Source organism: Adiantum capillus-veneris, chromosome 23 (genome assembly GCF_014529385.1).
Source record: "Adiantum capillus-veneris isolate H3 chromosome 23, ASM1452938v2, whole genome shotgun sequence".
In the NCBI taxonomy this organism is placed as follows: domain Eukaryota; kingdom Viridiplantae; phylum Streptophyta; class Polypodiopsida; order Polypodiales; family Pteridaceae; genus Adiantum; species Adiantum capillus-veneris.
This window is the reverse complement of record NC_140953.1, coordinates 81,896,770-81,923,224: the sequence shown is the minus strand read 5'-3', so window position 1 is coordinate 81,923,224 and position 26,455 is coordinate 81,896,770. Positions and strand designations below refer to the sequence as shown.

At 41.1% G+C, this 26,455-nt stretch overlaps 1 protein-coding gene and 1 pseudogene across 1 annotated transcript; one reads left to right on the top strand and one right to left on the bottom strand.

The window, feature by feature from the left end:
* Nucleotides 1-3,831: 3,831 nt before the first annotated feature.
* On the top strand, nt 3,832-5,682 carry LOC147428070 (uncharacterized; annotated as a pseudogene).
* A 6,948-nt stretch (nt 5,683-12,630) lies between these two features.
* Nucleotides 12,631-13,149, bottom strand: LOC147428069 (uncharacterized). Its single transcript, XM_086496799.1, has one exon. It carries the CDS (start codon nt 13,147-13,149, stop codon nt 12,631-12,633), a length of 519 nt encoding a protein of 172 aa, XP_086352925.1.
* Nucleotides 13,150-26,455: the final 13,306 nt, after the last annotated feature.

The window sequence follows — 26,455 nt, the reverse complement described above, 5'->3', positions numbered from 1 at the left end:
TCATTCTTGCTTGTATTGCTCAGAGATTCTCCTCTTTTGCATCCTAGATTGCTCTCTAACTAGGTGGTGCCCCTTCAGTTGTTGTTGGTTGTGGGTTTGTTGTTGTTTCTCTTATTTGTGGCTGCCCCAATCCCAATTGAGCATCACGGGAGCCTTGAGGGGTGTTTAGAGGTCACCTCTCTTATTGCCCGCCCCGAACCGTTTCAATTTTGGTGCCCCACTGAGGACGGCTTGTGTATATTTTTGTGCAGGTTCAACCTTTAGAATAGTCAAGTAGTTTGCATGAATTAGAATAATCTATATGATCCTTTCATTCCCATTGCAAGGCAGAAGGTACACATCATTGTTAGTACTAAGTTGTAATCATAACGTATAATTCATAGAATTTTAGGTCCTCTTAGGTTGGCCTAGATAAACACTTCGACAAATCCTTTTATTTTGCCTCGCTTTAGGTGCGATCTTAGTTTGGACATATATATCTTTGTTTTTATTTAAGCATTACGTCATGCATAGACCATGGATAATGGCTCAAGAATAGAGGTTTTTCTCTTTCATTTCACTCCACACATTAGAATAAACGTTGAAATTAGTAGAAAGATCCATTTTAACAACGTATGGTGTTCATGTTTGGTGCCCAAAGAGTAGGAGAAATTCTCTCGTCACCAAAGCCTGTAATCCTACCTCTTGTTGACTATCATAAATCATTTGATGTGCATATTTTTATTTTGTGTTAGACTAGATTGAAATTTAGATAACATTACTGAGTAAATATTTTTAAGAAAGAAGAAAAGAAACATGTTGTGACTTTGAATTGAATCAATGGAGGCCCAATGCCAAACGTCAGGATATCCTCTCTTTTCTGGAGATCCGTTGTCATGGAAGAAAATGGCATCAATCGTGGTTGTGGCCGGAAAAGGTAAAAAGAAAGAAGGAGTCATACCATGTCCCTCTTGGACATGGTATGGCTCCATACAACCTGTTGGAAGACATGAGAGGTAAGGGTCTTGATATCTCATGGCTTCAGTTTATTGCATTATGTCACAACCTAGGAGGGATTTAATGAAGGCAATTATTAGCACTAAGAGAAAGGTAAAAGAGAGTGCGCCTATTGTAAAACTTGAATTGCACAAGATGAAATAAATGAGGATATTACACCTATGCTGGATTGCTACATCAAAGGAAGGTTGGTTAGGAAAGGTCTAGTGGATGGGGCTACTCAGGCTACTTTCAAATAGGTATCGCATTGGAGGATCATTTGAAAACAACCTTCATCACTCCTTGGGGCTACTTTGCTTTTAGGGTCATGCCTAACAAATGCTCCTGCAACTTTTCAACGTTTCATGAACATGTTATTTCAAGCATTCTTTGGAAATTCAATTAGGGTGTTAATTAATGATTATTGCATTTATAGCTCAAAATCATTGCATCTACAAAGATTAGAAGAAGGTTTGAAGAAGCTCTACAACATGGGAGGTCAGCTCAATCCCAACAAATATCACATAGGTGAAGATGAAGTGATCTTACTCAGTGACAAGGTTTCCTATAAGGGCATTGAGGTGGATCCTTCAAAGGCAAAGGCTCTCATTGAGTTACCATCACCCAAAGTCTTAAGGAGGTCATCACATTCATTCAGAAGGTGAAGTATATGTCCCACTTTATTCACCTAGCCTCAGAGTTACTTCATCCATTGCAAAAATTGGCACAACAAGTGGAGTTTATTTGGTTTGATGAGCTTGAAGAATATTTTTTTAGCATTGAATTCATTCTATCAAAACTACCAACACTCATGCCTCCTTGTTGAGAGTACACATTCTTTGTTATCTCTAGTGTTGAAAAAGAAACAATTGGTGTTGTTTTGCTACAACAAGATCCCCACAATACCCGGATGCAACCCCTATACTTTGCTAGCAGGGTCATGAATGAATTGGAGAAAGGCTACACACAAAATAAACTCATGATGCTTTCTCTCATGTTGCGGTGAGAAAATTTAGATCCTATTTGTTACCAAGACCTTTTGTAATTCTCACTACAGAAAATTTGTTTCCTTAGGTGTCATCTCAAATGAGCCTTAGTACTAGGATTTCAAAGTGGATTATGGAATTTCAAGAGTTTGAATACTCTCTCAAGGTAGAAGATAGTGTGCGTGCACAGTTGGCAGGGATTCTCACTTATAGGGTGCATGAGAAGGAGATAAGCGCCTGAAATAAAGACCCTACCATTTCCACCACCTAAAAGTATTCCTAATTTATTTACCTTGTTCTTTGATGGAGCTTTTTGACAAGCCACAGGTAAAGTAGGGAGAGGGCTGGTGTTGATAAACCCAAGTGGAGAGTTGGTTATGAAAGAGAAGGTCAATCTACTAGGTTCAACTAGCAACAATGAAGTGGAGTACATCATACTAGTTCATGGTTTGAAGATGTGCATTAGTCAAGGTATACAACCGCTCATGTTAAAGGGGTATGTTCTTCTCATTGTGAAGTAAATTTTAGGAATTTGGGCTTGCAAGAATGAAAGCCTGAGGACAAAATTTCATGCGATCTGTAGGTTGTTTAATCAATTTGAAGAGGTGCAACTGTATCATATTCCTAGAAAACAAAATGAAGATGATGACATACTTGCACAACAAGTAGTTACATGTGTTGATAAAGAAGTGGAAGTCATCATGGTGACAGCCAACTGGCAAGAAAACGAGATACCAAGGATTGGAGTCATTGGCTCCCATTATTGGCTACATTTTGGAGGGCGAGTTTCCACATGACTTCACAAAAGCTCACAAGAGGAGACTCATGAAGAAGGCAAGTTTCTATCTCTTCCTAGAAGTCTCCCTCTATCAAAGAGGGAAGGATCAAGTGTCCATAAGAGTACCAAATATCGAGAAAATTCCAACCATTCTAAAAGGTTTGCATGAAGAAGCATGTGGTGATCATTTTGCCCAAGAGTTAACTGTGAAGAATATTTTTCTTGCGGCGTATGTTTAGCCAAGCTTGCATGTGGATGTCCAGCATTTGTGTAAAAGCTATCACAATTGTCAGGTAAATGGAAATAGAAGATTGGTACATGGACCAAGGCAAATCGTGCTTGCAAATGGACTTTTTGAAAATTGGGATATTGATGCTATGGGTCCTCTGTAGGAACAAAAAATGGTAAACTCTACATTCTAGTGGCTATAGATTACATGACTAGATGGGTAGAGGTTCAACAGTGTGGCAAGGGTAAATGGAAAAACCGTGAGCAACTTTGTTACACTAGTATTTGTTGTAGATTTGGCACACCTTTGGTGATTGTTTCTGATAATGGTCCAGGGTTCAGGAAGGGTTTATATGTGACCCAAGAGATGTGTTTGTTTTTTTTTCTTGGGAAAACATTATAAGATGGTTGTATGGAGAGAGGGTTCCCATAACCTTAAGATAATGTGTAGATTGCAACATCATCAAACTTAATTGTGTCTCTTAACTCTCCTCCAAGCTATTTATACACACGTGCTAATCATTTAAATTGAAGATAAATTCTTGCACAAATCTCTCTCTCTCTCTCTCTCTCTCTCTCTCTCTCTCTCTCTCTCTCCCCCTCTCTCTCTAGGTGTTTGGTGTGTGTATTTGTAGAGTTCATATTAGTATTAGTGTACTCGTCCTTCTCGCTTGATTTTTCTCTTTTGTGTCCTAGTTCCCTCTCTAACTAGATGGTGCCTCTTCACTTGTTGTTGGTTGTGGGTTTCTTGTATTTTCTCTTGTTTGTGGTTTCCCAGTCCCAATTGAGCAGCATGGGAGCCTTGAGGGGTGTTTAAAGGTCACATCTCTTGTTGCCCGCCCCAAACCATCTCAATAATTTCTAATGGCACTGCATGAATCCCTGCGTAATGGTATTGTCAGAGGGCAAGTTGCCCCGGTTGGTGTCACGCAAACATCATCAAGCTCACCTAAAGCTGAAGGGAATAGGCCAGCACATATCCTAGCAGTACATTAGAAAAAATATGAACCCTCTAGGGGCATTTTGGGATTAAGGTTAATTAAAGGCCAACCAATAGGAAGAGGGTGGTGGATACACTCTATACCCTCAAAAAAGTAGGGGGACAAGGTAGTCTTACACCTCTTAATGGCCTTTGATTTAGTGAGAAGGTAAGGGAGGTGCCTAGGGAAAAGGAGAGGGGTGGGACCACTTTGATTTCTTTTCCCTCACTTTTTGGCCCGGATTAAAAAATACACTAAAAATTTAAAATTTGCAAAACTCACATTTTCCCTACTTAAAATCGCCCAAACCTATTTTATGGTCAAAAAAGCATTTTTTGACCTTTGAAAGTAAAAATGCGCACTTAAAAACCCAAAAAATAAAACTTTTCAAAAAAATTCAAAACATCACTTTCCACCTCCCAAATTTTCCCCAAACCTGTCCTATAGCTATAAAGTGATTTTCCCTCTCTACAGACCTTTTCACAAGCTCTCCATTGCTGCAACAACCACATGCACCCTGTTGTCACACATTCTCTCTCTACTAGCTTTCTTCCATCTCCATTTTAGCACCAAGCAAGCTCCTCCCCCTTCTCTTTCCCCTGCCCACCACATGTTTTCACACCAAGCTAGCTCCTCCCTCTTCTCTCACCTCCATTGCAACATAAAACAAGATCCTCTTCATCCTCCTCCTACTTTCATTAACTCACACTACATGCAAGCCTCTAGTCTTGAAGGCAGCAAAAGGATGGGCTCAAAGGACCTGTATGCCACAACAACTGAGTGGGTGTTGCAAGGGTGCACCTCCAACGTAAGGATAAAATGGTAATGAAATTGTACTTGTAGCTTACATTCAGATCTTGATAGCATCTCCATCTCTAATTATATCATGCTAGAGACAAACAACCTCTTTATGGCTTTGAACACTTGGGGCTTCACATCTCTATCATCAAAATTAAGCAAAGTTCATCATACCATTAGGGTGTGATATTTTGTTGGTGGCTTTGGTGCACTATCTAATGTTGCATAGCATGCGATTGAGTCTTACAGTGCAAGTAAGACTCATTATGTATGGAGAGTGGTCAAAGCTTCTCCTTCTAGTCTCTTCTTCGTATAATTGTCACTAGATTATTGGAATGATATCATTTTATACATTATCCCTTTGTGCTCACAAAATTTGGTATCTACTACAGACCTCCTAGGTCCACATCCTACATGTGCCTTAAAAAAAGGCTAGAAAAGCCTATTCAAAACTAGCCTCTTGAACACCCTTGTCCCCTTAACCCTTCACAACATTAGTCTTAATACCTAAAAATTAGAATCCTGTACAAGTCCCATGCAAAGTCCATATTTTTCCTAATGGGGCGGAGTTGGACTGGACTTTAGTCCCCTTCTACAAGGTCCTAGCACCTATGCACATGCAGTGAAATTTTGTCCTCTCGCGAACATGTCTCCTTTTGTACGGCATCGGCTACAAACTGACATGCTGAATGGCTTTTGGTCTCAGCCACCTAGTTTGGCATTTAATGGAGCTCTGCATAACATTTCAGGTCAGAGACCTTTTCAGGTAAGCCCTACCGCCCATACACACAATGGTTAATTTTCTGTCATTTCTAATGTCTGGCAGAACATTGAGCCACCTATGCAAGATTTAGAAACATTTCTAAATAACCCTCCCCCTCTCAATGATGGAATAAATCACCATTCTCAATCTAGCTCTCTTAATGTGGTGAGATGAAAATTGGTGGGGCTAATGCAAAAGAAATTGAGGAGTCGTACAATGCTTCAAAAACCCTTCAATCACAAAACCTTAATAATGAGAAAGGGGAAGTTATCATAGGAACGACTGAACTACATAGCTAATTCAGACACCTACAGGAGAGGGTGGTTATAGGCCTATGTCATGGGATCAGGCCGCCAATTGAAGTCCTCAAATAGTGGATCTCTCTCAGAAATGGGAAGGAAGGAACCTGCTTTCTTCTCAAGTCCAATACCTCCCTAATAACTATTACGTGCTCTTCTTTGAAGAAGCTGACAATGTAGTGTAAGTCATCAGGAGAGGCCAATGGCTAATAAGGGATTACTTCAAAGAAGGACATCTAATAAGAGACTATTCTGACCTTGCAGCTAAAAATCAAAAGGAAGCTGAAAAAAATATAGAAGTGAAGGAAGGTAACCAAGGCTTCCAACAAGTCAATAGAAGAGGGAATTTCAGAACCAAAAACCATGCTAGAAATAACCCCACAAAAGTGGTCAATAGATTTGGGGCTTTACTTGATGATGTTTTTGATCCTTCATACTTAGAAGAAGGAGAGGATCCTGATGAAAATAATTCCCGATGAACCAAAAATTGCAAATACTCCAGCCCAATGTTCAAGCCCTTTGAAGTACCATTCCCAAGCAGGATCTATCCCTCCTAACTTCATCTCCGAATTGCAAGAACATGCATAAACTGCTTATGGATAAACTAACTCAATCTCCCAGCAATTCTGTGGACATCCTAATGACTCAAGTTGAGGAAGAAGCATTGCCACAGATTGTTAGCATGCTTAAGAGGAAGAAGGAGAAAAATATAGACCCTAATAAGGCTTCAGTCTCTTGTGTTAAACCCTCTAGAACTCATAGAAAATGAATGCTGCCATTTCTGGGTTTTCTCTTAACTATAAAGGACTTTATGACCCTGTCAAGTCTGTAAGCATAAAAAAGTGGATAAATGATAGACATTTGCAAGATGATTACATCTATCTGCCAGAGACTAAGATTACTAGGTTCAATCTGGATTCTAACCTGGCCAAGATCATCAGACATCACAAATGGTTTTTCACTAATCACTGTGCAGGTAGAAGTGGAGCTGCTATTGGAATTCATACCAAACATGATCAATCAATTGTTGATGTTTAGAGGTGCATTATAGATAGTTGGGTATCAGTATCACTCAAAGCCCCATTCAATTACACAATTGTCAGCTTATATGCTTCAAACTCCACTATAGAGAGAGCAAAGTTGTGTTCTGAGCTTGGAGACTTACAAGACCCTCTTCTGATCATAGGGGACTTTAGTATGGTAACTTCCTTGAATGATAGGTACAAAGCCGTAGGCCAGATCATTCAAGGGTCTTAGAAGGAAAGCTGGAATTACTTGTTAGACAAACTCACTTTGATTGATTCTTTTGAAGGAACAAGTTTTACTTGGTCAAATAACAAGCATGGGTCCTGTTACAAATCACCAAGGCTTGATAGAGTATATTTGTCTGCCAACTTACTTCACTCTCATTGGTTGGTGAGTTGAAATTTGATTCTTCTTTGCTTCTGTCTGGCCATAAACCTTTGGTTTTTGAGATCCAAAAAGAAGAGCAAGTTTATAAAGTAGGATGGCCTTATTTGGACACTTATTTGTTTAAGTTGCCTTCGGTCAGAGGGAAAGTTAAGGAGATTTTTTATAGTTCATTTTTCAAGCATAATAAACCTTTTTTTGCTTGGTAAGAAGCTATCAAAAATACTCAACACGCTCTAAATTTATTTAAGAGGAAAGCTAAAGGGATAAGATCTCGAAGAGGAATGATGATAAACAAGAAGAATTCTCTCCTTAAATCCAACTCCCTTGATGATAGGTCCTCCCTTGAGCTCTTAGCTTTGAAGGACCCGCTTAGAAAGAAAGAGTTGCTTGAGGCTCAAAGGTGCCCTTTGTTGGACTATAGAATTTTGGGATGGCAAGATAGATAGACCCAACTTTAAAATGTTTTCTTTACTTTCAAAAAAAGTGTAGGGACTTTATCCTCTCCTGCTACATAAAATGGGAACCATGCTGCATCCCAAAAAGACAATTTGGAGATTACCAAATCTTACTTTCCCAATATTTTCTCTGTATGTACTCAAAGACAAAAAAGCATCACAGATGCTAGAGCTAAACGTACTCTAGTGAAGAAAAAAACAGTGCCTAGCTACATGGCCAAGCTGTTAACCTCCCCCTTACAGAAGGGGAAATCAGAGAAACTATTGGAAAACTAAAATATGGTAAATCCTCTGGTCTTGATGGAGTGCCCAATGAAATCTACTAATTGTATCAAGATTTTATTGCCCCCTACTTAATGAAGGTCTAGCAAGAATCCCTGGCTTTAGGTGCTCTATCTCCTTTCATTAATGATGGTGTTGTTAAATTGGTACACAAAAAGGGCTCAAGGGATGACCTGTCTAATAGGAGACCCATTACATGTTTGCCATCTACCTATAAGATATTTTCACTCTCTTTAGCAAGAAGATTTAGTCCTTTGATGGATCAGTCATATTAAAGGAGCAGAGGGATTTAACAAAGGGATATTTATATTGGATGCAATCATTACTTTATGGGAAGGGATGGACTATGCACAACAATCAGATCATGATTATATCTTTTTCAAAATTGGTTTTGGTAAGGCCTATGACAGGATTGAATGGGAGTTTATTTTGCAAAGCTTGTTTGTTATGGGGCTAGGCAAAAGCTTCAACAAATTTGTTCACATTTTATGTGAGGTCCTCTCCCCGTCTCATCTTGATGGAACTGAAGGACACATGGCGGTCGCTAGATCCTATGCGGAAGCAAACAAAAAAATTGTCTAAGAAGAAAAAGAAGACCAACGGATGGTCTCTCATCACTTAGTGAGTTGAGTCTAAGCCACCAATGAAAAGAATCTAGCTCCACCTCACAGGGGAAGCGTAATTTTGTATTATCGGACCTATTCTCATCTCCAGGAGGAGAAGTAACCTCGGTGCCTTTTTCCGCATAACTTTCAGAGGCACATACACCGAATTCCTTTTGCTCTGGCGTAATGCGATATCTAATGAAGTACTTTATTGCACAGGACAGAGAGTTCCTGATTGATCGGGACTACCCGTCTCATAGGCTTTGGCAACCTGAGCCAAGCCCCCACTTTCCACCCCGCACTCACACAGATTCTTTGTGTGGCCTAATTACTAACACATTTTTGTTCAACACTTAGGGTTCCTTTTTATGGTTTCCCATCACAAGTTTGTTAAGACAGCCCTTCAAACATTGTCAAACCGGCACCAAGACATATCTTTCCTAGAAAAAAGTACTCAACAAACAATACTTCATTAAAAATTCCAATGTCCTAGAGTTTTGAGGACCTTTAGCGAGTGGCCTCCCATACAACCACTCCATGATCCCACCCAATTCATGGAGTAACTCTCCGGGTAAAAATCATGTATCCACCGCATAGAAAAAAAACCATGTACATATGCACCGCATAGAAAGAAAGTCGTGGATTTAGCTCCTGAGATAACTTCGTGACCTACCGCCCTGTGATCAGTAGGGGGTTCAGACTAAATGGACATTAGAATAATGAATGAAATTTGTTTGAGATAGTTTTTCCTAACAACCATTCTTCCTACCTCAAAACAATCTTTCAGCATTTCTTTCCTATTTACTTCAAACTTAAATTTATATAAAACCTTTAAAAATACCAATGCCATTGTCTCAGTTGGATTTCCAACATAGTTTGGGGAGTTTAAACATTCCTAAAAATTATCATAATGCAATGCTTATGTAAAATACAAAAAAAATAAATCATTCTACCTCATGAATTTCCTCTTCGATGCCTCGTGAGATGATCGGATTTTCCACTCTCATCGGTGCTTTACCATTGTTCGCCATGTTGCTAGTTCCTGTCTCGCGGTCGTTAGGACCACCAAAACGTGTCCTCTTGGGGGACATATCTCACTACTTTGGGTTAGAAAAACTGTTAGGAAATAAGAAGTAGCTAAATAGATAATTGAGTAGATTACTTAATGGAGAGAGACAGATTTATATACACGAGATTATAGAGTAGAGAGAGAGAGAGAGAGAGAGAGAGTACACACGATATACGTGGTTCACCCAATGTGGGCTACGTCCACGGGAAAGCAACCACTCAATGGCTTTAGTACTTCAAAACAAGAAGTAGTTTACAAAGGGATTATACCCTTAATGGAGCTCCCGCCTTGCTTCACTCTCACCACCTCACACTCACCTTGTTGCATCAACTTCACACTATGAAATGTGTGTAGAAATGGCCTCCTTTTATAGGCCAAAAGGGCTGCCCTCTCTTATGAGAGACAGCCATGTGTAGCCGCCCTTGTGCGAATAAGTCCAAATCGGACCCTCCAGCCCGCCCATGTGTGGCCGCCCTTGAGAAGACAAGTCCGCTTTTGAATTCGGCCACCGGCCATTGAATTCGGCCACCGGCCACCGGCCATTGACTTCCGACCACCGGCCACCGGCCATTGACTACCGGCCACCGGCCAGCCGACTGGTTGTTTTTCGACCACTTTCCGGCCACCGTCCGGCCATAATATTCCGGTGAAAAAGAATATTCCGGCGAAAAAATAAGTCTCGGGGGCCTCCGCCCCCGAGGCCTTTAAAGTTGCCCCTGATTCTTGTCCGTGAAAATTTTGGTTTCCGGTGAGTGATTTTCCTTCACGCACGATGGCTTCTCCTCATAATGGGGGCCTTACAAATGTGCGCTTTTACCACAGAAAATTACAAGGGTAAATCAGGCTCCATACTTAACAAAAACTCCAAATAAAGAAGGCTAAAATATGGTATCAAGTAACCATATCAACAATGATTACGCATCCACAAGGATTAGGAAAAAAAGATACCTATTCTTACTCATAACATTACTCTACATCTAGGAGAGTGCAATGAAATGCTTTTAATCCATAGCTCTCCTCAAGTAGAAGTTGATTTGAGTTATGGATAATCACACATAAACTTGTGTAAAGCAACATTGACAAGGGAAACTAGCTAAGATTAATCGACATGCTGATATGCACAAGTGATTTAGAGTAAAAGAATTCTTCCCCTAATTAGTCACTCGACCATGAATGAAGAAAACAGGCTTACCATAAACACACATGCATAATATTTACCATAATTACATCCACCATAGGCAATATATAGGAATCACATCCATGCATCGCTTTTGGCTCATCATTACTATGCACAATGTATACCTATAACCAATCATAGACTTGGGCAAAAGAGAGGGTCAAAATATACTTTACCATGCATAAAGATGTACAATTAGATTAGTGCAAATAGAATCTTAATCATACATAATCTTTAATGCAGAAGGGAACATAATCATACAGAAATCTAGTGCACTAAGAGAGATTGATTTCACCCTTTAATCATGTGTTAACTAGAGCATAAGAGGAAATATTAATTCCTTCTTAATAATGTACTAAGATCACATAAGTGGGTAGGAAACAATTAAACATTAATTCTTCATAATTAAGGAAAATTAGATCTCTTTGAGGGATTATGGTAGCTTTAGTGCTCCTTAATCCGACAAGAAGGGAATGATCAGTAGGTAAGAGTCTATTGATAATCACCCATATCAATTATACTGCAACCATCTAGTAGAGATAATAGAATAGAGTAGGCTCAACATAGATCCTCCAGAGAGAAGAGGCTATGGGGCAATTAGAGTAATATAAATTGAACTAATCACCTTGATTAAGCCTCCTTTTGTATACTAATGGATGTAGGTAAGCTCCTCCAATGGAGGCTCCGACAGCAGCACTTTCTTATGAGACTTGGGAATTGTGTGTGTCTAGAGAGGGGTGGACTACTCTTATATAGGCCTCCCCTCAAAGAGGCCCGATTTGGTGTGCTAAATGTGGAACTGTAGAGCCTGTGCACACACACACACACACACACCTCCAAGTGCCATGCCAAGTGTGGGTTTGCCTAGTGAGGTGTCCTCACTTGACTAATACACAATTTCTCTCTCACACACACACAATTCAATTGCAACAAGAGGAGGTAGCACTAGCTTCATGCTAAATTTAGAGTTTTCTGAGTCCTAGTCCCATGCTCCATTACCCACCCCTCACTCATTGGCCCATGCTATACCCTATCTCGGCCAAGCTTAGGTTCCCATGCTACACTTCCTATGCCTAGCCTAACACTTGTCACAAGACTACCTATACACATGACCCATGGCCATACATGGTGGGGATACATGACCATGCATCTAGGATCATCCATGCATACCCATACATACACATCCACATACATGCCATACACATACCTTAGAAAATGCTAACCCTAGGCTAACTTGATCTATACTAACCCAAATTCAATTATGAAACTTGCTAACTCGAGACAGACCTACAGATAACAGATACGACTACCTGCCATAAATAGCAGCCTTCGATGTTCGAACCCTATTTTTGCATACCCATACATGCACATCCACATACATGCCATACACATACCTTAGAAAATGCTAACCTTAGGCTAACTTGATCTATACAAACCCAAATTCAATTATGAAACTTGCTAACTCGAGACAGACCTACAGATAACAGATACGACTACCTGCCATAAATAGCAGCCTTCGGTGTTTGGACCCTATTTTTAACGAAATCTGGGTCGGTGCACAGTTTGACGAGTCAGTCGATCGTAGACCATACTGGGGGTCATAAACTTTCTATTTTTGGATATTTTTCACAAAAACTGAATTTGACCAAAATTAAAAGTTCTTCAAGGATCATAACACAAAAATGATATCTAATCACTGAACTTGCTAAAAATAGCATCTTTTGTCAACTGATATTTAGGCTTAAAATTTTACATCGGTAACCCTCTTCTAGGGCAGGTAGAGACCTTACATTCTACCCAACGTGAAATAATTGAGATGCCCTCATCTTAAGAGTAAGTCTGGGTAATCCCTCTGAAGCGTTAGTTGGACTTCCCACGTTGCGTCTTCTTCTGGAAAATTCTTCCACTTGACTAGATGTTTGATGATGTTCCTATTCTTTAGTTTTCTTTCCCGCGTCTCAAGGATATAATCAGGTTGTAGCTCTAGACCGCCTTGAGTACGAATAATGACTTGTTCTGCATCTACAAGATGATTGGGATTAGAAATATAGGGTTTAAGCAAACTCACATGAAAAACATCATGAACTTTAAGGTTTGAGGGTAATTGCAATTTGTAAGCTTGGTCACTTACAACCTTTACAATCTCATAAGATCCATAGTATCTTGGACTAAGCTTCCTGAATTTTCCCAAGGATAGATTACTCCTCTTGGGTCTAAACCTGAGAAATACTTTATCTCCTAACTTAAAAGTTCTTTCAGATCTTTTCTTGTTTGCATAATTCTTCTGTCTGTCCTGAGTTGCTTGAATATCCTTGCGAATTTCTCTAGTCTGCGCTTCCATGTCTTCTAACATTTTCTTTAAGTCCTCCACTTTAATAGTCAGATCAGAAAAGTTTAGTGGAGCTATACACTCTTATCCATAGAGTTCCTTAAATGGTGACATTCCTATGCTTCTATGATCAAAAGAATTATAAGCATATTCTACTAAAGGAAGATATTGAATCCATTTCCTTGGCTCTAGTGAACAGTAAGCTCTAAGAATATCTTTGATTACTTGGTTTACCCTTTTAGTCTGGCCATCGGTCTAAGGATGATATGCCGTACTGAAGCATAGCTGAGTTCCAATTGCTTGAAAAAGAGAAGTCCAAAACTTCAAAGTAAACTTCGCATCTCTATCATTGATGATTCTTCTTGGTAACCCATGAAGTCTAAAGATTTCCTTGATGAAAACCCTACTAATGTGAGAAGCACTGTAGGTCGTCTTGACACATATCAAGTGAGCCACCTTAGTGAGCATATTGACAACCACAAATACAGAATCGTAGCCTCTGATAGAAGGTAATCCGGTGACAAAATCCATACTGATACAATCCCATTTCATTTGAGGTATATAAAGAGGTTTGAGTTCCCCGGAAAACTTGATTTGTTTGGCTTTAATTCGCTGACAAGATAAACACTGCTTTACGTAACGAAGAACTTCACATTTCATTGCTGGCCAAAAAGAACTTCTTCTGTCTGCATTCAAGGTTTTTGCATACCCTGGATGTCCAAAAGTCACGCTATCATGAGCTTCAAATAAATGCTTTCTTTAGTACTGGATCCTTAGGTACATAAAGTTTTGACCAAGATAAAGAAATTTCCCTTGAAGAGAATAATCTTTAGCTGGTCTAGAAGCTACTTTAGGTCCTTAACCTTGTTGAATCTGTGTTAACAGTCGTACTCTGGGTCATTTGAAGAAGCTTCTCTAATCCTTCCCAGAATAGGATTATTGGGTATAGAGATAGCATTAAGGAAAGACTTACAATTGAGTCCATCTGCAACTACATTGTCCTTCCCAGATTAGTACTTGATATCAAAATCGTACTCTTGAAGAAGTTCAATCCACCTCCTCTGTCTCATGTTGAGGTTGGGTTATGTAAAGATCCACTTTAAGCTCTAGTGTTCGGTAACTAACTGAAATTTGCAACTCAAAAGATAATGTCTCCATAGCTTCAATGCATGGATGACAGCAAGAAGTTCTAGATTGTGAGTCGGATAGTTCTTCTCATGATCCCTGAGCTTGCAAGAGGTAAAAGCTACTGGTCTCCCTTCCTGAGTAAGAACTCGTCCTAAGGCAAGACTGCTGGCGTCGGTGACAACTTCAAAAACCTTACTGAAATTTGGAAGCTTTATAATAGTGGAAGACACCAAATATCTCTTTAACTCAACAAAACTAGCTTCGTGCTTTTCTTTCCAATTGATTTGCATTCCTTTCTTCAGAAATCTTGTCAAAGGTGCAGCAATAAGAGCATAATCTTTGACAAAAATCATGTACCACCCTGTAATTCCAATAAATCCTCTAACTTCACTAACAAAAGAAGGTTGAGGTGAATCCACTATATCCTTGATCTTCTCGAGATCAACTGGAATTCCATCGATGGATATAATGAAACCTAAATAAATAACTTGAGGAGTACAGAAAGTACACTTGCTTTCCTTAGCATAAATCTAATGTTGACGTATAATTTCCAACACTTTCCTGACATGTTCTTCATGCTCTGCTTCGTCTTTAGAGTAAACTAAAATATCATTAAAAAAGACTAGGACAAAGTCATCCAAGTAAGGTCTAAAGATATCCTGCATTAGTCGATTGAAGCTTCCAGGTGCATTAGTAAGACCAAAGGACATAACTGTGAATTCATAATGCCCATACCTAGTATTAAAAGCTATCTTTGGTATGTTTGATTCTTTGATTTTGACCTGATAATATCCTGACCGAAGATCAATCTTTGAAAAGATCCTGGATCCATGGAGTCTATCCAACAATTCGTTAATTGTGGGAATTGGATACTTGTTCTTGACAGTCACTTGGTTCAGTCCACGATAATCTATGCATAGCCACAAATATCCATCCTTCTTCTTTTGAAAAAGAACTAGTGCACCCCAAGGAGAAGTACTAGGTCTAATGAACCCTTGCTGGATCAGTTGCCTAAGCTATTTTTTAAGTTCTATAGCATCTAGTAATGGCATTTTGTATGGTCTCTTAGAAAGAGGTTCACACCCTGGTATAGTTTCTATCTCATGTTCTACTTCACGATATGGTGGTAGATTGGTCAAGTCTTTTGGGAAACCATTGGCATACTCCTTCAACCATTCTGGGTGAAAGTTTGAATCTGATTGACCCACCTTGTTAAGCTTCACAGCATAAATTTGTTGTCCCTTCTTAAGTCCCTTTAGAAGTCTACTGGCTTTAACTAAATGAGCCTTGGGCATCCCATTTTTCCCTTGAACTAGAACTTCATTCCCAAGGTTATCTGTGAACGTAAAGTTTCCCTAAGCACAATGCATGTGGGATTGGTTCTTTTTCAACCAGTCCATTCCTAAAATTCCGTCATAAATTCCTAAAGATAAAGTACGAAACTACGCAGAAGTAGCATAACCCCTTAATTTAAAATCTATCAAGCCTGCGGAATGTTGAGATAACACTTCCTTCCCATTAGCTAGTTCTACTACTAGTCTATTTGCAAGATACTGGTTTATCTTTAACTTTTTCATGCATCTAGAGATAGAAATGAATGCATATAACTTCCACAGTCTATGAGGAATTCAACTTCATCACCTTGGCGCATTCCAGGAGCTTGAATTACAGCAAACTGCTAGCGAGCACGAGGATTATCTATGGTAGCATGCAGCACTGCCCTTTTATCTGTTTCATCTCCTATAGTCGGTTGTCCAACTATAGCATTAGCCCTAGCAACTGCACCACTTCCTCATCCTCTGCCTCCTCTTCCTTGTCCTCCGCGATTGTTCAGTTGACCTCTTGACAAAACCTGGCCACTTGTTGTTCCAAGGTCATCTTTGGTGCTTATCTCTTCATGGTCACGAACTTGGAGTAATATCCCTCTACAGTCAAGGATAGCTGCTTGAGTGAGAAAAACTCATTCATTTTGATGGCCCTATGAGCTGGTGGTAAGTAACGTTCGGTCACTACACTCTTAATTTCTTCCCATGACTGAGAAGATCCGGTATATTTGTTTCCACCATATTTTGGCATCTTCGGTAAGTCGAAACATGGCAAGCATAGTTTGATTTTGCGGATGAGTTCTCGCAGCTTCAAAATAATCCTCCATGTCTTCAATCCACACCTCTGCATCTTGTTCGACGTTAAGCCCTTCACCTTTGAAGTTGGGGGGTTGTGCTTGCTTGAGAAGAAGTTTTTTCTCCTGAACCGCCATATAAAAAGATCAAAAGCAGGTACCTACATGATTTCATAAGATTGATAGACTTTTAAAGACTTATCACACGGCTAAGATTCAACTTCAAAATAGACACAAGATCAAGATACCCAATTCAAAAGACTGGATTCTTTAATCATAAAGTGAATATTTACAAGGATAGACTTACAAAAGAGTCTTAGGGTATTTCATCTTAACTTATTGTAAATTTCTATGGCATCTAAAGAATCCGCATGGCTAGCTAACTTGGAATATGGTGATACAAATGATGGGTGTTTGTAGCCACATTTCTACAATCTTCTAACCGATTGGTATAATAGTTCCTATACTCATTTGGAATCAGGAAGTAAATTACAAGATCCATATTCTTAGGGGTATCCTTAGGGATATAAAAAGTTATGATCCTTCGATACGGAATTATCTCCACCACTTTATCCCATACCCATTCGTCTAGGGGTTTCCCCGTGCCTCCTAGATAAGTGGGAACAGTGATACTCGAGTTTTTACCCAAGAAGTAGTACAACTGAACCACTCTCAGTTCCTCTTCCCAACGTAGTTTCTTTAAATTTGTGGTAAGACATCGCAGCTTCCAAGCATTCATGTAATAATTCCTGCCTTCATTGCTCCATTTGAGCTCCTAGCCTTTATCTATCCGAGTCGAATGAGGAGTGTGAGCCTTCACCAGTAGCTCCATCACGCTCCATTGGAAAAGACAGTTTGGAGAAGGACAGACACTCTCATAAATAAGCTTAAAGACTTGGAATTTGCAATATTCTACCACAGGATCTTCTTGAAATCGACGCATAAGCCTTGGATTAGCTAACCAATTTTTCTTGTTTTTAAAATTTTCAGACAATATGAATTTTCCCAAACTAACCTAGGCTTTGATACTAGGTGTGAGGTCCCCTCCCCGTCTCATCTTGACGGAACTGGAGGACACCTAACAGTCGCTAGATACTATACGAAAGCAAACAAAAAAATTGGCTGAGAAGAAAAAGAAGACCGGTGGATGGTCTCTCATCACATAGTGAGTTGAATCCAAGCCACCAGTGAAAAGAATCTAGCTCCGCCCCACAGGGGAAGCGTAATTTTGTATTACCGGACCTATTCTCATCTTCTGGAGGAGATGTAACCTTGTGCCTTTTTTCCCGTAACTTTCAGAGGCACGTACACTGAGTTCCTTATGTCTGGTGTAATGAGATATGTAATGACGTACTCTATTGCACAGGGCAGAGAGTTCCCAACTGATCGGGACCACCTGTCTCATAGGCTTTGACAACATGAGCCAAGTCCCTACTTTCCACCCCGCACTCACACAGATTCTTTGTGTGGCCTAATTACTAACACATTGTTGTTCAACACTTAGGGTTCCTGTTAACCCTCACGGCTCACAGACACCCTATCACCTACGAGACGGACGTTGTAACCTACGGCGGACATTGTATTATTTATTTGGTAGAGTCAGGTACCGGGCTTGTCGGTCCAATAGGAAAAGGGTAAGAGTGATCGCCGATGAGAGGCGCACTGTAACTGGAACATTCAAGGGATTAGTTGGCTAAGCATGGGCGCCCAAGTGTGAATGGGGTGAGCTCATATAAAAGTCAACTAAACCTAAAATTCACTTATTCTCTCATTTGTGCAATAGAAGAGTGCTCTTGCTCTATCTCCATCTTCTTCTTCTTCATCTCCTTGTGTGTGTGTGTGTGTATGCGTGAGAGAGAGAGAGAGAGAGTGCGATCGAGCATTGCGACGATGGCACGATGACGGCAAAGTGGCGGCTCCTTCTTCTTTGTGGCGAGGAATCCTCCACGAAGCAAGCGTAGAGCTGTGAGTGACACACCATCGCCTTCTTTGAGCTTACTAGTTTAGGCTTGTTGTGTGCTTGTAGCCATTTGTGGCTCGCACACGGTGTATCGGCAAGTTACTTGCATTGACACGTGCGACATACGTGCACATTTTTGGCGCCGGCCGCTGCCGGGGAATGCCATACACCAAGCTCGAGTAGCACTCTGTGCTTCTCCGTGGTGCAATTTCAATTATAGGAAAGGTAGGGAAGGAGTGTGTGTTTGTTGAGAAGAGGGATTTGGTGTTATACTATTTTTATTTTTTTTAATGGAGTTTTCAAAGGTACTGTGTTTATTCTCTGTGTATTAAGGTAGTTAGTTTTCTTTGTTAATGGAGATTTCAAAGGTTCTGTGTTTATTCTCTGTGTATTAAGGTAGTTAGTTTTCTATGTACAGTAAGTAGGAAGTAGATTAGTGAGAGTTAATAGAGTGTGTTAGTGTGTAAGAGTAGGTGTATTAGTTAGAAGTAGGTAGATAGAGTGTGTGTGTGTGTGTGTGCTCTCGCGTAGGCCGCAACGACCTTATCCTTTTAAAAAAAATAAAAAAATTTAAAGGTAGGACCGGTATCGGGAATATCTCCCAGACCCAAGCCCAAGCTCACGCTCAGGCCTAGGCCTCAGTCGCCTTTTAAAAAAATGAATTTTAGCTTCACACGTAGCTAAAAATCAATTTTTTGAGGAACAACGGAACGTCACATGCTCGAAAATTGTGATGTAAAGCACACATCGACCCTCTAAGTGATACGATCATTTCGAGCTATCACAAACTTAAAAAAAAAAAAATCAAATATTAAAAAACATTCAAAAAACATCAAAAACAAGAAAAAATCAAGTAGAAAACAGGGTGCAAAACACCCACAAAACAAAACAAGTAACCTTTGAGGGTACTTGCCGACACTTGTAGGGCACCCAAAGCACATGTATCTACGCTCTGGTCGTGTGCTAGAGTCCGAACAACTAGCTAGTGCTTAGGTTTACGGGGGTACTCACTATCCTTCCACGCTAGGGTCTACGCCCTCGGCAGGGACCCAAGGTAGTGCAACCCAAGACCCAAATATAGCGGCTACTGACTCTTCCTCTGACTACGATATTATGGAAGAGAATCTTACACAAAGCCCCAGGGGAACAAATGAAACCGTGCCTAGCTGGGCCCAACAACCTGGAACTAGTGTTTTTAGCCGTTTGATGGAAACTTTTAGTAGAGCTACGCGCTCTGAATTCAACCTATGGCTAGTGAAGCATTAGGAGAAAGCTGGACTCACTTTTGGGCCTTTCAATTCTAGAGAGAGAGTGGCGCTCGACCAATGAGGAAGAGGCTAACGTTACGTTGAAAATCGACATTTTGGAGTCAAGCTCTTTTTAAAAAAAGGGAGGAAATTTTATTTTGGTTCATCAAATTGCACAATTTCATGCTTTCAAGGCATAAATGTCGTAAGTCGTACTAACTATGTACCAAGGAATTTCAGAACTTTCATTGAAGACTCTATCTAGTACTTTGTTCCCGCCCAAATATGACTTTGAGTAGCTCTACTTCCCTCTCAAAACTTCTTCCCTTTTTTATATTTGCGCTAACCTTTCTGTGTATTCATTCTACTGCACACCATGTCTACTTCTCGAAGGCCTAGCACTACCATTGACTCTGTTAGCATTTTTAACAGGTATACTACACACTATTAAGCATGGATTCCATCTCGTATAACTATCGGAAGTTGGGTTCTACTGCAAACTAGGAGGAGGAAGAGGAGGCAACGCAATGATTTCGTGGAGGCTTTCAAGGGTCAAGTTAAAGAGTTTAAAGTGTGTGCACAAAGCAAGCGGGTGAAAGAGGTCCTCATACAACATGCTTTCCAGCATGCAGACTTAAGGTGCAAACATCTCCTCCAAGTTTTCCAAGGCATCGACCCAGTTGTAAGTTATTTCAGCATCTCGCTTAGTGCATGATTATATTTGAATATTAAGTGGTGGATATCATCTTTGGTATGTTTCAGATATTTATCCATCGAATAGGACAGATTGGCAACCAGTTGAGAGTATAGTTGGGATTTTTGATGCTTTCCATGCATTTATTGGTGAGCAAATGTACCGAGGAAGACAACACAAGGAGCTTGCAGATAATGGAATTTTCTTTTATGATATGTCATATGTGGAACCGAGAACTTCCATTGGTTGGGGTCGTGTAGCTCCTTTGTCACTTCCATCCTTTGACAGCAAGGATTGGTCCCTGCCTACTTTGCAAACTAGTGAAAGCTTCAGGAATAAGTTGTTTCAGGATATACAAAAGTCCCTCAAGTATTCAATTGCGACAAAAATAGTTCGGCTCGCACTATTTATGCCTCTTGAAGTGTTTGCAGATTTTTTCTTCAATGAGCAAATAAGAACTACCGCAACAATGTTCATTTGCAAGTCTGAGAGCTGTTTGGACTTTTTAGATGATAAATGGGATAGGAAACAATCACAGAACAAAATCTGTATTTTGCAAAAGAAGTCCATAATTTTCAAGTTCATTATAAGCTCTCAAAATTTCTTAGTATCGTTTTACTATATTAGATATCATCTTCTAAGTGGGCAGCTTATTCCACTCGACCAAGATACAGAGAACAACCTCGAGAACAAACCTTTATCAATGGAGCTCTACTTTCGAGACAACCTACTTACTGTGATGGAGACAATGTCAAGCACAACTCTGGCACAGCTCAGGATAGATCTTACATGTGAAGAACTTCCACTTTTTCCGGAATTGTATGCATTCAGTCTCAACAATAGAAAGGTGCTTACTAAATCGATAAATTTTAATTGTCTTTAATACACTATGACTGAATCTACCTTTTTCTTCTTTTCAGATTCCAAGGCGCAAGGAGAAAACAACATTGTGCAAGGAGTCCATAACAAATACACTTCACTTAATTGCTTCCACCGGAAGCTAGGTCACATACCTTGTGCACGCAAAGAGCTTTGATGTCATGCAAACCATGATGTACTCTTCAAAATGACTAATGCAGAGATATTTTTTGGCGGTCAAACAATGTTTCAAAAATGTACATTTTCGATGTTTCAAAACTTTACATATTGTGTTGTTTCTGTCAAGAGTAATCTGCTCCCTTTTCCAGCCCCTGTCCTCTCCCCCGGTTTGTGCCACTCGTCCCTTGCTCTCTACTCCGGTTGCTCCCCTGCCCTCTGCTTTGGTTGCTGCTACCTCTGCCTCTAGGGACACTGGTCTCGGGAATCCTTTCGCGTCGCTCGAAATCATGGGCCTCTTCCATGGCTTCCCATGCTTCTTGCACCTGTGAAGCTTCTCGCTGTTCTTGCTCTTGCCGTCGACGTGCAGCCCATTCCTCTACTTCTGCGGGGTCCGCATAATATTGGTGTATTGCTTCTTGCATATTTTGAACTTCTTCTTGAGTCTGATTGTGGCGTTGCGTCATTTCGTTAATGCGAGCCTCTTTGAACTCGTTAGCTCCCGCCGCTTCCTCTCTTGTACGTCTGTTTACCGAGATTATAATATGTTGGATGGCCATTACAGAAAAATGTCGCACATCGTTGTTGGTGTAGTTATGTAATCGAAGTTCCTGTAGAAGCGTGATACAGACATCTGTTGCCTCATACATACGTTGCAGCAAACAATAAAACAGCAGATTACTTACGTTTGGTATATCCATAATTTGACTGATGAGCAACACGGCATTCAAATAGGTTCGCTAGCCACAGCTATAGTCATCAGTCTGCGTGGGAACGGTTACCCGTTTGTGCTTGACTACATTTCCTAGATCATGTTCTAACAAAAGATGCTCTACACAACATACAAGTTTTTTCGCAGCACTACATACATAACCACTTGAGTCAGCAACACATTCCAAAGAGACACTACACTGCTTTCCAAATGTACCCAAATGGACCTTACGTTTTTACACGACCGTGAAACGCCCTGCTTTGCCCGGAGTTTGCGTAGTAAACAATCTTAGCTTCCATGTCAAATAACATCAGACTCCAATGATCACTACAAAGACACCATCAAAGATTAGGAGAGATTCGCAATGTAAGATGTTTTTTACAAGGCCAGAAAATACTCACGATTGATTGTACGCAGTGACCAGAAAGCGCGCTAGATCAAAGTTGACTCTGCTAAACCAGTTCATCAGACTCAAAAAGAAAACTGAGTTGTTCTACAGATAAGGCGATATCAGCGGATCTATTACGTAAACTTTCTCTTGAACCTCCGGGGGCAGAAGCGAGACAGCGTGGCTAACATGAACAAATGGCAAAGATTAGACTTGAACACCAAGTGAGTCAATACCGAGCGAGTGGGGCAGCTATCGAGTTCCATAGGCCATTGATTCGCTTGGTATTGACCATTGTCTTGGCTGAAATGAAGAACTTGACGACTACCGCAAAGACATGGGTCAATACCGAGCGAGTCAGCGGCGGATTCCAATTCCATAAGCAACTGACCCGCTTGGTATTGACCCATGTCTTTAAGGTAGTGAACCATTATAAAGAAAAACTTGGCAACTGCCACAGAGACATGGGTCAATACCGAGCGAGTAGTACCAAAATTCAATTTCATTAGCCACTGTCTCGCTTGGTATTGGCCCATGTCTCGGTAGAGACCCATTTAATGAGCATAAGAATTAACGAGCATGAGAATTACCACAAAGCAACATTGACGACCTCATTTGTTGCGAGCGAGTCAGTGAAATTGCACATGCACATGAAGTATACATTATCAAGGTTGGTAATGCAGGCCTCTTCTGACCTTGCAGGCAGCTATATGTGTGCATGCAGAGGCGCTGAGCTCAACAAAGTTCTCAACTCCTCTTCATTCTTCTCGTTGATTTGCTCTAAAATAATTGACTCATCCGATACGTTGGATGGACCTTCTGATGCAGAGCCTTTCCCTTCCCTTTCTTGAGCTGGCTCCCTGGCTGCCTGAGGCTCCTCCCTAACAGCCTCAGGCTCCGGATCATTTTCCTTAAATATTGGTTGCTCCATAGATGCCTCAGGCTCCACCCTGACCTGCTCTTGTCCCTCATCATCCACGATGGGCTGCGAATCCTCCATGACTTGCTCATTTTGGTGTCTAGCTGTCTCCTCGATAACTGTCTGTGTTTCTTCCATGACTGCCTCGGGTCCACTCTAGCTTGCTCTTGGCCCTCTGCGGCTATCTCAGCCTGCCCATCTGTGTTGTTTCTCTCGACCCGTGATCGGGTCCTTCTGTTGTTTGTTTCAGCCCTAGACGGCTCTGTCTATCGTGCACGAGGATGGAGAGGGGGGATGTTGAGAATATCCATGGTTCTACTATCCCGGATAGGCACTGGCTGAAGCAGCCCATCATAGCAGAAACGAAGCCTACGAAGAGTATCAAAATCCCGCGGCATGAAAGTGACCTGGTGTGCATGGGCAGCCAGGATATATCCATCACTGAAGAATTCCACGAGGTAGTCTTCAGCAATTTCTTGAAGGCAAAGGAGTGCACTGCTGGCCCATCGCATGCCGACTCTCCACTGCTCGCAAATCTCCCGCACTACTCGCTGGAAAGGGAGACGTGGAATAGCAGGTTGAACGTATCATTCTATCCTACGCAGCTCTTACAGTACACCTCTGTGCGCCTCATATCGGCATCTTCTTGCTTGAGCATTCGAAGATTCACCTGTTGCCCTCCTAGCAGCGCAGGCCTTTACACGAGGCATCTCTAAAATACAATAACACCAAAAGACAATTCATTTGTCAGCACAAGGGACTTCAGATTTAAGGAAAGGTCAGTACCAAGCGAAAAGATGGATAGGAAAGAGTTTCCTTGCCTTATTCGCTCGGTAGTGACCTCAGAAAATAGTAAAGGTAGACATGACTTATATTTTCTGAGGTCACTACCGAGCGAATAGGTGCATAGGAAAGAGTTTGCCTTGCCTTATTCACTCAGTAGTGACTTCAAAAATAGTAATAGCAGATATCACTACCAAGCAAACATGTTTGCAACCCCTGCAAAAAAAATACCTTATTCGTTGGGTGGTGACCTCAGAAAAGTGTACAAGCAAGCGAACAGGTTTGCATCCGCTGATACAAAATAGCAATGTGAAGGAGATCTTAAATCGATGCAGTTCTAACTGTCATGTCGTTCCCTCCGATCACCTCCCCTAATACCGGGGGGATGATACCATTGATTCTCTCTCCACGTCCACCTCTCATGAAACCTCATGGAAGTACCACCCCTCACAGACCACTCACTCATAAGCCAGAGCCCAGGATCTGCTTTTTAGGCATGTCTGAAAGTCTATTTAAGAAGCAGTTGTTTCAGAACCTCCCTCAGGGTTTCGCAGAACAACTAAAAGAAGCTTAGGATAGTGGCGATGCCTTTCAGGTATACTCCCGCGCCGCCAGCAACACCGCATCCGGGCCCTCCTCATGAGGTCCCCCCTTGGCCCTCCCCCGATGTTACCTTTAATGTTCTCGACCGACACAGCTCGGGAGTGGCTGCTGTCAACATGGGAGTCAATTCTCGAGGTAAGTTGCTGGTAATTCTTTGCTTTCTGCTCCCAATTTCCAAGCTCCTAGTTTGAAGAGCTTACTTGCTAAATGCTCTATGCAGGATGCTAGCCTGAAGCTACAGCAAATGCTGATTGTCAGGCAGAGGGTCTCAATCCTTAAAAACTCTCTGGAAGCAAGAAGGCTTGAAGACATGCAGCGATTGCTCGCCGAGAATGGCTCTATGGAGGCAATCATTAATTGGCTTCAGGAAATGAAGGATGAAGTGCTTGAGCTAGCCAGTAAATATGAGGAAGCCATTAACTTTGCAAACATTCTTTGCGAAGAGATAGCCTGACTGTGAACCCTAAACCCTAAACCCCTAAACCCTAAACCCCCCGGAAATTAATAGGCCACTCTTTGTAAAGTCTGAAGTGTTTTCTAACTCAAACCCGGTGTTCAGTTGTAATTTTTTTTCTTTCTTATAAAATCAAAAGGCGTATTTGGCAAAAGAAAACCCTAAATCCGCAACAAGCAGGGGTTACCTTCCCCTTATTTTCTTAGTATTGACCTCTGTACTAGCAGACCTCACTTAACTTTTCTTTTGGTCAATACCAAGCAAATAGGGCCCTTCGGACTAGGTGACCTTACCTTATTCGCTTGGTACTGACCAACTACACAAAATACAAGCGCACTCGACCGAAATCAAAATGCGTATCTGGCAAAAGAAAGCCCTAAATCCGCAACAAGCAAGGGTTTCCTTCCCCTTATTTGCTTAGTATTGACCTCTGTACTAGCAGACTTCACTTAACTTTTCTTTTGGTCAGTACCAAGCGAATAGGGCCCTTCGGACTAGGTGACCTTACCTTATTCGCTTGGTACTGACCAACTAAACAAAATACAAGCGCACTGGACCAAAATTAAAACGCGTATTTGGCAAAAGAAAGCCCTAAATCCGCAACAAGAAGGGGTTTCCTTCCCCTTATTTGCTTAGTATTGACCTCTGTACTAGCAGACATCACTTAACTTTTCTTTTGGTCAGTACCATGAGAATAGGACCCTTCGGACTTGGTGACCTTACGTTATTTGCTTGGTACTGACCAACTACACAAAATTAAAGCGCACGGGACCGAAATCAAAAGGTGTATTTGGCAAAAGAAAACCCTTAATCCGCAACAAGCAGGGGTTACCTTCCCCTTATTTGCTTAGTATTGACCTCTGTACTAGCAGACATCACTTAACTTTTCTTTTGGTCAATACCAAGCGAATAGGGCCCTTCGGACTAAGTGACCTTACCTTATTCGCTTGGTACTGACCAACTACACAAAATACAAGTGCACAGAAGGGTAGTAAGTAGCATACCTCTTCACTGTGTGTAGAGTTCCGCATCGCTAAAGCACTGCAGAACAAGAGTAAGAGAAGGAGGATGCGCGAGAGTAAGAGGTGATGGAGTTTTCTTACCGCGTAGCGTCGATGGGGGTAGAGTTAATTAGAATGATGCACAGTAGAGGACGCGAAAAGAGGCAGAATAGTTGAAACTTGAGATGTTTGGCGGGGGTAATGCCTCAACTTAGAATGCTTACCTCGGGGAGGGTGACAACTTCACTTATGCGCGAGATTGCGGTTGGTAAATC